The sequence below is a fragment of the Corvus kubaryi genome, unplaced genomic scaffold (genome assembly GCF_017639235.1).
Source record: "Corvus kubaryi isolate FWS band 111438036 unplaced genomic scaffold, C.kubaryi_AGA036_p1.0 37284, whole genome shotgun sequence".
Classification (NCBI taxonomy): domain Eukaryota; kingdom Metazoa; phylum Chordata; class Aves; order Passeriformes; family Corvidae; genus Corvus; species Corvus kubaryi.
In genome coordinates, this window is record NW_024581088.1 from 9,043,301 (window position 1) to 9,057,822 (window position 14,522).

The window sequence follows — 14,522 nt, forward strand, 5'->3', positions numbered from 1 at the left end:
ATCTCGGCCTTTTAATCTTGCTTCAGTCTAAAATAATTTCTGGTTGACGTCTCCTGCTTCTTGCAGGGGTGACCCACACAGCCTTTGCTCAGACAATCCACTGCCAAAACTCTTCCTTCAAAGCCTTTGCACTTCTTAGATCACCATCAGGCAAAACTCTCTGGTGCATCATAAACTACATTTAGAAATGGTTCTTAGGGAGGTACTTCAGGAATTAGAAACTCTCCAGGAATAAGGCAAAGGGGCCTTTGCTTCTCCTGGTACAGCTCCCATATATCCTCACCAGCCTTTCTCTAGGAATTCTGTGTCCTACAAAGCTCTTAATGAGTTCTTTTCCTGAAGAGAGTATTTTTGATAGAGACATTGAGGGTGATACATGTGGAGCCAACATCTAGAACAAAACCAAGAGCCATGTACAAATATTCTAAAAGATACTGGTGGGCATAGTTAATGGATATCCTCAGCAAAACTGAAAACAGAGAGAAAATCCCAAACCCACAAAAAAAACCTCCAAAACCCAACCCCCAAAAAACTCCTAGCTGGAAGTTTTAAAATTTTCTAAGATGTTCCTACTTCTTCCATTCTTATTATCCAAAACTTCTAGCACCTAAACCCAATCCCATTACAAAGTGGTGACTGAGGTGATGCAGCGCTGCCCAAACACTGAACCAAGCTCCAACGTCAAGAAACTTGTTCAAACTTTCTTTTGCTCTTATAATATGCAGCAATTTTTCACATTAAAATGAAGCCCCCTTTTATTTCAAATACCCCAATTTTAAGGGAACTGTTTCCCATGTTGGAATGAGATGATCTTGAAGGTCCCTTTCACCCCAGACCATTCTGTGATTTTTTTCTCCAAAGTAATCAGCTTTTCTTTTTTTTTTTCAATGCCCATTTTACTGCTTCACCTCTCACTGCAGTACTTTACTGCCTACTCACTGCTAATCTGGCTTATTTTTCAGAGGTCATCATCGATGTTTTCTGTCTGTAAGCAACTTAGTGCTACAATAATAAAGGAAGCAATATAGGAAAAAAAAAAAAGAGGCTTGTATGGAAAAACATTGCAATCATTTCTGCCCACTTAGAAGTAATTTATTTTTTCAACTTCCCTGCTACTTAAAAATTAAATGCACTCTCAAAGGTAAAAAAAAGAAAAAAAACCAGTGAATTCATTTCCTTGCAATGCTTGCTGGTGAACACGCATCCATAGTTCAAAAGTGAAATTATGTGGGTGGAAACCTATGGATCAGCCATGCAGGTAAACAAATGAAAACAAAAAATTAATCCAAAATTAAAAAGTCTAAGCACAGAGTTATCTTCAGCGAGGACAGCAAATGGAGTATAGGCATGCTGGGTTTGAACTGGGAACTCACCAAGGAGCTTTTATGGAAAAACATCCTGCTCCAAACAGGTAAGGTCTTCACGTAAAGGGGAAAAATGCACAGAAATTAGATGAGAACTCAATTCCCAACAAGTACACTGTATATCATGCTATTAAGATTTATGCAGAAAGTGAACAAATTCTTGTTAGAACCCTTGCTGATACCCTGGAGGAGCTGAGGCCCTGCCAGGGGAGCAGCTCTGCCCAGGGCACAGCCCCGGAGGCGGGAGCTGGCAGGAGGGCTCCGCATGCTGGGACACACGGGGGGGCATCGGTGCAAGCTGGGCTCAGAGTCAGAGCTCGGGTTAGGCACAGCTCAGGGCCCCCGCCTCCAATCTGCTGCCAAAGCTGAGGCTGCAGCAGATACTGAAGTCAGAATTGACAGGAAAAGGGAATTAGCATCGAAATCAATCATAGGTGGGGGTTTTCCATGGAACACGGAAGGGCCGAGTGGAGCAGTTTTACAAAGTTACTGAGAGGAGGTCAAATAAAACCAACAGGTGCAATCACAACCTTTTAGGGACAATTACTCAGCCTTTTTGCTAGGACAGAAACACACCAGGAAATTCAACTGTATAACCCAGAAATCTTCTTCCCCCCTTTAAAAGCTTGCACAGATGCAGGAAAGAGAGGCCTAACTTACTTCAAATGTATTTGATGCTCAAATCACCAGATCTAGAGCTGAGTGCTTTTGGCCACCCAACAAGTTACACCACGATTTGATTTTACATTTTGTTCAAGTATTTTTGCACAGTGGATAGTTTTTAACCCATTAATCCGAGGGCATTTTTAATGGATATCTCCCTTTAAAAAGCCATTGCTGTAGAGACATTTGCATAAAATCTGGAAAGGAGCAACAGGAGCCAAATTTAGAGCTCACATGTTCAAGGCTTCTTTGAGTCTCATTTGGAAAGTAACATCATCCACAAAATCTCCGAATAATTGATTTTGTAAATGCCAATGGTTCAGTTTTCTTTTCATACTCTGACTCAGCGATAAGTTCTAGGTAGTTGAAACAGGTGAAACAAGGCAATGAATTACCTGAAAAGGTCCAGCACTGAAGGATGTATAAAGCACTCAGCCATAGACCCACACAATTAAAAGGATACCAGCCTGATAAAAAATAATTCAGTGAGCTAAATCTGACATGAGCATAACATCAATGAATGAAGGGATCCTCTCAAAAAAACACTCACGTGAAGATACAAATCTAAGACATACATTCTTCAACATGCAAAGATGCAAAAATCCAATAAAGAATAGAATATTACAGAAAAAAACCCCTATTTTTAATTAGTACTATAGGCCAAAAACATTTTTGAGCTCCATATAAGGGACTAGCCTTTAACTTTTTGTATTTAATTAATGTTTGATTAACAATTTTGGGGACAGAGTTCATTTGGTAGAACCAACCACCCTTCTAGACCTAATATATCATCTTTGAACAGTGGTAAAACCCAATTAAATTGTCTGAACTGAATGATCTCCTATAAAGTCAGCACATCCAGTCCCCGAGTCAAAGGCCAGTCTAGAAGATGTCCAGCACTACTGCACTGCTTAAATATTTAATTGAAAGCTAAATCTCCTGCATAACCCAAAGCCAACATAATTTAAAACCTAGAATGTATTGAGTGTAAATTTGAAGAGTCATTGGAGAGTGGTCAGATCTGCCTGAGAGTTTAGAATTCAATTTCTAAATGATGATCACTGATGTTTTGGACACTATTTTTTCTTCTCTGCCTCAGTTGCTCTGTCTGCAAACATCAGGCAAATGACACTTAGCTGAGCCCATTAAACATTTCCAAAGATAACACAGGCTTTTTCTTTTTCCACAACATACTATATTGACCTGATTATACCTGCAAATTAACAAATTCTCTTTATTTTAATTACAAATTGGCCCAGGTGGATCCACGCTTCAACTGAAGCTTTTGTTCGGTTAGTTTTGGATAGAATACGGATGGAAACGGGTAGAAAATCTTGTATCATGAAGAAAATGTAATTACACTTCCAAAGACTACAGCAGAGTCTTATTAAAATGCTTTAAGTGTGAGAAAACCAACTTAGTACCTCCTTTCTGTTCAAAAGACCTAATTTCTTTAAAGATGACCATTTTTTCCCTATGATATTTATATAAGCAATTGTTTTCCACTATTTCCTTCACATAATATGGATGGAATGCTAATTGAGAGAGAGAGAGAATCCACAAATTACAGGATAACCCAACCTTGAAGAGACAGCACCAGATGGCTGTGCTCGGTGACAGCAAGAGAGCAATGCCAAGGCAAAAACTCACCCAGGTTCCCATGTCCCAGAGCTAGGGAGAAATTCCAAAGGAAATTATGGAATGAAGATGATTTACCATTCAAAGTTCTGATGGAATTTTCTCAGATTCTTAGCTGACTCTGAGTTTTAGCAAGTTGAAAACTGAAATACTTTGATTTCATGTTGTTATGTTTAATAAAACTATTTAAGCTTTTAATAAGCTGTGCAATAGGCATTTATTCTAACCCTCATCATGTTATGCTGCCATATTGAGAATCCTTTTATAAACAGTCACATCTGAACAAACTTCAGAGCAAATAATTGTATTTATTATCAATTACGAATCATTACACCAGTTGCTTTATTACCAAAATGTGACATAAAAAGTGGAAGTGATATAAAACACGTCTGAGACATGCCAGAAAGGGAATGTCTGGCTTCAGACAACTGTGCTGAATTCTTTAGCTTTACTTCTTTTTTTTTTCTCTACTTTTTCAGTTATTTTTTCCTAATTAATTGTACCATAACGTGATGATTTTGCACTCCTTGTTTTTGCTTGCTGCAGTAGCTGGCCCTGGGATAAATGAAGCTCTCTGAGACAAAATAAACCCAAGAGATATCAGTGACTTTCTGTGTATAGAAAATTAAAATGATAAAACTGCATCAGACACTTTACCTACTTCCCCCTTCCTCACTGAGGGTGGAATGAGGGATGGGATGAAGAAGGATAGAGTTTCATGTTTAAAAATACACTATCTAAATCTCCTGGCTGGAAAAAAAGCAAGGTTTATCCCTTTCCTGTAAGGCACACTGGATTTCTGTGTTTTGACAAGACCCAGCTAATGCAGGTTCCATCCTGCTGCTCACTCCAGCCAGGATGAACTGGGGAGTGAAGTATGATACAAATATAATGAGCGTGTCCCTTGAGGAAGTTAAAACAAATGCTGCTGTCACAGGAGCCAACTTTGACAATAGTTTTTCTTTTGGGGCAATTATTGTATCTTATCTTTCCCTCATTCCCATTACAGCTCATCCAACTGGAAACTAACTACAACTCATTCCACAAACACAAGGAACGCTTATGGAGCTACTGCAGGGCCCAAAGCTGAATTCTAGAATGTTCTGATTCACTGCCTTTTATAGACAACGAGAAGGATCCTACAACTCTTCCCCTTTCCAATCTATAAGCTCTTTGTAAATGAGCAATGAATTAACCCATTCACCAGCCTTGACAAGGAATGCAGCATTACTATCAAAATTTTGAGAGGGAAACTGAGGCAGGGATAGGGAAAGACTTATTAAATCCAGCTCTTGTGCTGTCTTGCATTCCCCCCTAATCTTTAAAACATCAGAAGCTTCCTTACTCATTAGTGCTAGAGCCCCTTTGGGAAGCCTCCCTGCTCCTCAGAATGTGTCAACAGCACAAACTACAGGAAAGCCAGTCAATGGGATGACAAAATGTAGGGACAAAATTAAGTGCTTGATGAAGGTGCGGAAATTACACTGGGAGACTTGAAAAAGCAAGGGAAGAAGCAGAGGGCAGGGAAGAAGGAAAGGATAGCGATGGAAGGCGGAGGGGATGCTCCAAGATACTTCATGCTGACAATGGGGCTTGTATTCAGAGCAGTGACTGATCAGAACATGTTCCAAAATCTGCATGTTTGCAGGGGGGAAAAAAGCATCGGTGATGAACAGCACGGTCATGACACAATCCCAGACTCCATCTTTCATTCCCATAGGGCTACAGGGAACACTTTTTTAAAATTTACTGCCATTCCACCTGTCAAGCAACATGACATGCTTTGCAGCTCTGTTCCAGACACATGATATTAAGAGCACTGATCAGTTCTTTCAGTACCTGGAAAATATTTTGCTGTCTTGGATACCAGCAGAACAAACGCCAACTCGACCTTTTAGTTAATAAAATCTACAAGACTTCATCAAGATTTCATATTAAAGCAACTGATGTTAAAAGCAAATAAAATTGACAAATCCCGCCCTCTAATTATACAGTATTTTAGCCTTGCTTTTTCTTTTTAGACATGTGCTGTAACAGATGAAATTTTTAATTCTTTCAAAGTCACAAGCACGGGAGAGGAATCTTGCTTTGAGGGCGGCTAAGCAGCGACTGTAAAAGCTGAGTGATCCTGAGCCCGGCTCCTTTTCTGATCGCTGCACAATCGCAAGGTTAAGCAGCTGCTCCCAAGGAAGAGCCTTGTTTCCTCGGAGCAGTGCTTAGAGGTGCTGACCATGTAGGTGTAAATACATCTGTCTTTTGCCATTTGCAGTAATACATGCCTCCTACACTTCTCCCAGTGAGGCAGATGGTCCCTGTCCTGTCGAAATATTACACTGCACAGACTTACAGTGCTATGTGTTTGCAGAAATATGAGGGCAGATGTTAAATATGTTAAACACACGCTTTGCCCCCTGGAGGTTTAAGTTAAGGCTGCTGTCTCAATTTGGTCATTTTAGGCATGCCAGGCTTCTTGGATCTTAGGCATTCCTCTTAAATCCCTGCTTTATAAATAACAGCTTTTCATGTTAATTTTGTGTACTTTCATCAAATATTTTGGATGCAGAACAAATGAAGGAAGCTCTCGGCTTAGCATTACAAGGCTATGTGGGCTCTGCTGAAAATTATGATCCTCATTCATGAAAACTCTATTTACACAGCAGGGTATTTCCCATGACTGTTGTTTTCCCCTTTACATAAGCCTCACTGAGCATTTTAAATTTAATTAGTTTTAAAAATTACATAAAATGAAACAGAGACAGTTTGTGAATAGTATAATTTACCGGAAAACTACGAATGTGAACACTCCAACTATGTTTTAGATGTTTAAGAATAAAACATTAAATAAAATATTGCAGACTTATTACAATTGTAATAGTTTTAGAAAGGTTTGCTAATATTGCCACAGCATTAAGGAAACCTTTGTAATGAATTTTGCACTAATTACTACTGTAAACCAAGAGCTTTTTACCAAATCCTTCTCTTCACTGCTCCCCTATCGCCTACCTCCCCTGGCAGGCCCTCAGGTGAATTTTTAATTTCTTTCTCTGCCGTGTCCCATCTGGTTCTAAGTGTCTATTCCAGTTCTGGGAGCCCACATTTACATTTCTGTCCTTCACTGGCCATATTCTTCAAGTCAAGTTTTTGGTATTTCCCCTCTTTGAGGAACTGTGACTTCCTGCCCTGTGATAACCTCCCCCTGATCCCACCTCCCTTGCCATCCTCATCCAGGATCACACCCAGATATGCTTCCAAAATTCACCTGAGCAGCAGCACAATCTTTTTCCCTCGCCTGTGTTTAAACTGTGAGCAGAAAACTAAAAAGGCAAAAATAAGCAACTGAAATGTGTCTGTGGAGGAAGCTAAACCTCAACATGACCCTCAAACTGTTTTTTCACTGTTTCTTAAGTTCCATTTACAATTATCTGTGAAGTTCAGGAATTTCTCTCTGTGCTTGGGGCAACTGCGTGTTCGTGGTTCACGTTTGGCTCAACAAGCCCCGTGAAATTCCCGGCAAGGGCAGGAGTGGATTGTTGGATAGACACGAATGGATACACACGTGCACACACCCCAGCTTCTGTCAGCATGCACACCCAGGGCACCCAAATAAGGGATTTTACAGTATGGCCTGAACTCAAGCACAGAATATGGGAATTACTCAGGGAGAGAGGGAATATTCACAAGCTCTCGCCTGAAAATTAATTCCCGGTTCATGAAACACAAGGTAAAATTCACCTCATGAGCAGGGTTTGAGCAAGAAAGCACTGAAGCAAGAGAGGCAGTGCCTGCGTTTGCCAAAATGCAGGAGAAGGTTAGGAAGCTGTAGGACTCTCAATTGTTTTGTCCAACCACATGCCATGCTCAATCTACTTTCCTTAAAAATATAAAATCCCTCTGTAAACTAATGGATCTATCATATTTTTAACTGGAAAATATTCAGGAATTCAAACAACCAGAAAATGAGAGAGGAAAAATGTAATCATCGCCCAGCAGCTTTAATTACAGTAAAAGAATATTTCAAGTTTAGCAAGAGAAAAATATCAACTATTGGACAGTATAACTTAATTTAAAATTGCTATGGTTTATGAAGCTCATAAAATCTTATAATATATATGTTTAGAGGAACTTTTCCCAACAAATATGTTGAAGTGCTTTATCATGGCACAGGAGAAGTACCAAAGTGCAGCTGGCTCTGGAGTGGAAATCCACACATGAATTACCCAGTCCAGAACAGTGCAACAGAGGAAAAATAAGGTCAAGAAAACAGCAGGATTAAGTTTTGCCTTTCTGCTCAACCTGGCTTACTGTCTTTCCAGTTCTGATGGTTAAAAATCATTTCTGCTTGAAAAGGTTGGAAATCAAAATAAACAAACTTGGAAAAAAAAGTAAAACCATATTTTATTCTGATTGAATACAGCTCTGCTTATGTTTCATTCCAATTCCTGGTGTTAAAACTTCTCCTGACCCACCCAAATGAATATTCCTGAATTTACAGAGGTTTGTTTTCAGGTTGTATTTATTTATCTGATGTTTTCAGTCTCCTCTTCCTCCCACCCCCCCTTCTGCTGCCATGAAGTTACATATACTGAAATTAAAATACGGAATAAAACTAATTCTCACTAATAACACAAATGATTTGTACATGAATCATAAAGGCTAAGAAAGGTTTGTGCCACTTACCCTGTGCGTTTGGTGATGGTCCCTAATGTCATTGGCTGCTTGATTTGAGCAAGAGGCAACACCACAGTCAAACTTGGGAGCGGCAGGAGTCGAGGATTCCCGGGATTGTTGTTTGTGAAGTTATTATAAGTGTCTTGGCTGTTCAATTTACCTTGATGGAATAGAGATGCAATAAAACACATTATTGGAATTTTTTCTTCATTTATCATTTCTACATCTGCCTGAAATAAGATAAAAAAGACCCAAAAAAAAAAAAAAAAAGAAAAAAGAAATAACAAACTTCTTTTGTAATAAAAGAAAAAGATCTAAAAAATTATTCTTTGTTTCAGATAAAGAATAAATTACAGTGGAAGAAGCAACTACTAATTTTACATATGGGGATAAGGAAGGATTCCTTTCCATGCAAGGGAAATTATTCCTGCTGCTGCTGCTTGCCTGGCAGTTTTGTTCACCGAAAAGTTTTCGAGTTCGATTTGAAGGACAAGCTCTGGATTCCAATTCCCTACTTAAAAAAAGGAGTATCTGGAAGGGAATTATTTTCCTAAAGTACCACATACAGTGTTGGTAATTGGAAGTCCTGAAAAGGTCGCTTTTGTTGTCTCGATGGATAAAGACACGCAGAATAATCATCTGCAGAACTAAGGCTGGAGGAAAATATCAAGTAACTATGTCAAATAAAGCCACACTAAACTACATGTAAAAATCAAGAAAGTATCAAAAAAGTAACTAATTTCATATTCCTTCAAAAAGACGAAAATGAAACATAGGTACTGAAAAAAAGGAAAGAGAAACATAACAAAAAAACCCTCAACAACCCTAAATTTAGCTGGTTTCAAAGAGGTCTGTGCTGGATGGGCGCCCAGTTTGGATACGCTTTCTTACTCGCTGTATCACTCTGTAGTCACAACCTTTCATTCTTCAGTTGGAAAAGGAAACTAGCTCCAAATTTCATGGACAGTAAAGAAAGAAATGTGAAGAAACCAAAGAAAAAAGTTAAACAAAAAAAGGGGCCAGTCTGTTTATAGCAGAATCAAAAGTACTTTAAATAGACAAGCAACCATGAATTAAAAGGTTTAGATCATTAACTTGTTTTTCTGTGTTCCTATAATGCTGTGAAACGCTGGCTTTGTTCTTAATCAAAAGGGAACCATATTGGGAATTAGGTTCCTAAACAACCGATGCATTCTACACAGATATTATACAAATCCCAGGCCAAATCCATACAATCTGCCTCAAGAGCAGCCACCTTTTTTCAAGGAAGAAAAACAGCACAGCAAAGGGTTTCTCACAGGAAGCTGCCTGAAAAGCTTTAATGGTACTTCAGATGGATTGAAAATAGGAAAAGGAAGGCGGAAAAATCTTAATGAATGTCTCATCATCCTAAAGACACTCAATGCTTCCTTCACCCTTCTTTTAATACTATATAACTGGAAGCTTGGGGGTTTTATTTGGGTTTTTCTGCAAAGTCCCCAGACCTCTGTGTCTCAGAGAAGCACAGTAACAGAAATGATGAAATTACAAAGTGTATTTTGAGATAAGTATCTGGCCTGAGCATCCATCAATAGGTTTTAAGAAAAATAGCAAAGCTTTAATGAAGGACAAGCCTATTGAAGTTCCCAGAGAGCAGATTTCATTAATAGCAATTTTCCTGCACCAACTTGGAATAAAAAGAAAAGGGAAAAGGAAAAAAAATCCCAGCTCAGTTTTAAATAAGACCAAGATGCAATTAATTTTTTTAAAGATTAGTTCAATAATGCACTTTAGGTTCTTGCAGGAAGACATATGAATAGTTTTGTGCATTATTGTCTAATTAGTTACTGTTCCTGCAGCCAAGGCCTCCCTGGAAGTGTTTCCCTCTCCCATATTCCCCTGGATCCACACAGGCACAGCAAACACTGACAGTATCTACTGAGGGGGCTCTAAATGTCCGTAATTTGTTTTCTTTTACTTGTTCAGAATATAATGACTAACTCTGAACTACTGATCCAAAGGCTGTGTTGGAACAGCTCCCTCTCCCCTCTCAAGGCACATTTAATGTCTCAGAGCCCTCTGCTCCCAACTTCATGTGGTTTTCCACATGCAAAACCTTCAATGGAATATTTGCGCACAGAGACATGAGGAATTTACAGATGTCCTTCCTACACAAGGATGAGCTGCTTCGCTTCCATACAAGTTGAGGACTCCCAAGGCAGTTTGGGATACTTAGAAAACTACAGGATTAACTCATCCCTTCAGAGTTTTTTATTAATCATAGGAACAACATCTTACAAATTCTAAGGCTCACCTATAAGAACACATAATTAAACCCAAAAAAAAGTACTAAACAAAAAAAAGAATGAAAATGTAAAAGATTCTGAAAGGGACTAAAATGTAAGATGATTCTTCTTGGAGAAAGAAACCAAAAAACATTTAGGAGGTCAAGCATTTAATTTGTAACTATGTATTTGGAAGTGTAGCTTAATCTGATATATACAAACCTCAATAAAAAATTAACTAAACCAGACCTCATAACACACAGCACTTCACAGCACAAACATGATAAAAAAATTCTGCTGTGACAAATGGAAAAGCTGTAAATACCAAACATATGTCACAATAACCATTGCCTGCCAACCTGCATTTTCTGCTGCAACAGTCAGTTGCTTAACTGCAAAAAATGTAATTAAAAGTGATACCAGACAAAAATTAAAAGTTGGAATGCTACAAAGAGGAGAGAAATTATTTTTGACAGGAAAGTTGTTCTTGAAAATCTGACTACAATAATATTAAGATGAAGGGGATGATTAAGGTTAAAGAAAACCCCCCAATTTTCTGGTGTGCTGCTGTACCCATCCAGGAATCCGAAAAATTACCCTTCCGTTCCTCCAGCCCTTCCAAGTAGGAAACTCCTGCAGCAAACAGGAGTTGTGTGCACACAGGGCTGTCAGATCAGGCCAAAAGAGCACAAAGAATGCAGTCAAGCATCAACATTATTTCTACAGCTCAAGCCGTTGTTGATTCACTGTCAAAGGACAAGCAACAAATAAGCCAAAGTTTAAGTCGGGTAGAAATATCCAGTATTTTTCATCCAGCAGAATGCTGAACTCAAGTTACCTCCCGACATGTGGACAGTGCATTTAACCGTAAATGGCTGTAGACTGACACACACAGATCACATCCCACAGACTCCTCCAGGAATACCTTTATTGCAATCAATCATCACCAGCACAATTCCATGGCAAACGTGTCCTCTAAAGGATCATTTCCAGTTGAGCATCCCAAGCAAGGGGGCACTTTTCTTTTGGTAATCACCAAGAGCCCTCAGGACCCCGTGCAAGGCATGGGGTCAAGTATTTGTCTTTCCATGGGCTGCCATAGAGAAAATTTTCGTATCAGAGCTGTGCATGGAACATATTAAAGCCAGCCTAGGCTGGTGAATCTCCTACTAATTTTACTACAGGACTTCCAAAAAGCTGAGGATGCTGTGTGGCTCTGGAGTCTGACAAGTTTATTTGCAAGTGCAGCCTTATGTTGGGTAAACATTGCCTACTGAGACATGAAAACCCAATCCTTGGTTCTGGTTTTGGACCTGTTTGCTGAGAGTCTGCAAAACCACCACCATCTCATCCCCACAAAACCTGAGCCACGCTTTTCCAGACATTTTATTCCACTGACACTCAAAGCAGAAATAGATTAAGTTGAGGATAAAAGTGAAGAAAGAAAACAACAATGGGCTTTGTTGTCAGAGGGAGGGAGCGGCTGCCGGGCCGGCCGGGCCGAGCTGTATTCCCAAACCGGCCATCACTAACAGACTCACTTCCAGTGAGGAAAAAAGGGAGGCCTGAAAGTGCCGGACAAAAGAAATCCCAGCAGACAAAGAAAAAACAAATTAAAAGCACCATTATAAAACACAGATGCTATAAGGAAAACAAACTTCACAAGATTTAGTGTTTTTTGACAAAGCTGGACATCTGTGGAAAAGCCATCAGGAGAAGCTCCCAGGTATGGCCAGACAGGCTCGTGGTCCCACGGCATCGCTTCCCTCCTCAACCCCTGGGCAGAGACACCCTCAGCTCTCCACACACCTCCACCACTGCAATGTCAATTTATCAACAGCTAAAATTTTACTTACAATTATTTTATTTACGATCAGTGTTAAATCTGTAAGTTACTCTTTAGGCCTGAATATGAGATTTAAACATTTGATCAAATTACACTTTTTAAAGTTTTCAAACTGTATTTTTGGATAAGAAAGGAAAGCTACATCAAGGGGAATATGTTCAAGACTTGCAAGCTTCTAACACTGTTCAAAAAGCAATCAATCAACTGAAAGCAATTAATACAATTACATGTCCTCTTCTGATCAACTAAGAGCCTTGATGAATTCAGGCCAGATTTCAAACTGGTCAGTGTTTGAGAGGAGCATTTGGGGGCACTGCTGTCAGAGATCAACAGAGGAGAGAGGAGGAGAAACACCCTGATTTTTGGCACTACTAATGACAAAAGTATACATCCAAACGCAGCTTGGCAGGGACATTCCCCAGCCCCAGGGATAGTGTTCAGCTGCAACACAGTGTCGCAAAAATACTTCATGGGATCCTGAAAGAATGGTATGGATGCAGCTCCCGTTACTCTGCTCTTTAGTCCAGCATAGTTCCACATTGACGCAACCAAATCACTTCTCACCTGATTTCAACTGAGTTTGAATCTACCAGTACCACAGATCCCATCCGTGTGTGGAAATGGAGCTCCCTAAATCACAGCCAAGTTTAAAACCAAAACTACACCCTCACACCTAAGGGATGCAAACACTAAGTTATCAACAAACTGAAACTAAACCCTTTTACCCATTACATTTCAGCATGTGTATGACATGTCTCCAGGCACTACAGGATTTTCTTTGGTGTAAACTGTCAGCGAGGAAAGCAAAAAGGACTCGGCCCAGAGAATTTTTTCTGGTAGGAAAGTAATGATCAGAAGGATTTTAGTTTCTCGATACACTTTATTTGAAAAACTAAAGTGGTATCAAGCACCTCTCAGCCTTATAATAAAATGCTTCTATGTTGATTTTTTTCCATTTTTCTTCCATTACTCCAATACAAAAAGCTTAGTAATGCAGTGTCATTAAAATTCAAACCCCACTTGATTAGGTTTTATATCTTCCAGTATTTAACAGACTCCATTTCAAAGAGTACCACGTAGTCTACTGACATTAACACTACATATAAACATCTATAATTTGGTAAATAAAAACGCAGTAACTCCAGGCTATGCAATCATGTGGAGGCCAAGTTACAGGAAAATGAACCATGTTTGGCCATTATTTCTGTTTAGTGTAACACTGAGGATTCCTCAGCTAAACATTCCCTAATTGTATAATGCAAGGGAAAGAAAATCCTTTCGTACTGCTAGGCAAAAAATGGCAGGAACAACAGGAGTGTCATGGATGTGTTGGTTTATTTTGCTTTGCTTTTTATTCAATACAAAAAGTTTCCCGGATGAGAATGGAAAGCTTCCCAGCTTCAGTTCCAAGACTTTCACCCTCATTTCTGACCTTTCCTCAGACATGTTCCAGTATAATCTGTAATCTACTACAGTCGGAAGAGGAAACAGCAGCGCCCTGGTGAGAAACGCTGCCTTGTGACCCGAGCAGAGAACCCAGCGGAAGCAATGCTGGCTCACGGAGTCCTTGGAAGAGCCTGACAGACAAATTCAGTACCGGCCCGGGAAACACACCCGGCACCAAGAGCCCTAATTACTGCCAAAGTGGGCTTTTTCTTTCATGTTTTGTTTTATTCAGTCCAACATGTGTTATCTTTCTTTGTACAATGTTAGACATTTTCCTAGAAAATGTCAGGAAACTAATTATTTTAGTTAACGATCGCCTCTCAATTAAAGTTACATTGCCATTTCCTTGAATTGTGTCCTATCAAATTTAAACTCATTTCACACCCTAACCCTCAATATTTCCAGTACAATCAGACCCATTAAAGGAAGAATATTATGATTTAGCTACAGCATATGCACACACATCATGTAGCTACTCAGAGCTAAACCTATCACTAACTTGCTTCCATTGGAATGGATGGGAGAAAATAACGCAGCGGGTTGTTTTTGTAACATTTAAATCCGTTTGATATGGAACCTTTGGAAACACAGCTGCACTAAATCTCACGGCTGTCCTAAGAAAGCAGAGCTTGC

The 14,522-nt window shown here is 39.4% G+C and overlaps 1 protein-coding gene across 1 annotated transcript in view; it reads right to left on the bottom strand.

The window, feature by feature from the left end:
- BCAS3 (BCAS3 microtubule associated cell migration factor) overlaps positions 1–14,522 on the bottom strand; it is a 299,898-nt gene that overhangs the window by 194,888 nt on the left and 90,488 nt on the right. The window contains 2 exon segments of the mRNA XM_042026416.1: positions 1,374–1,418; positions 8,343–8,493. Coding sequence (XP_041882350.1) covers positions 1,374–1,418; positions 8,343–8,493 — 196 coding nt within the window.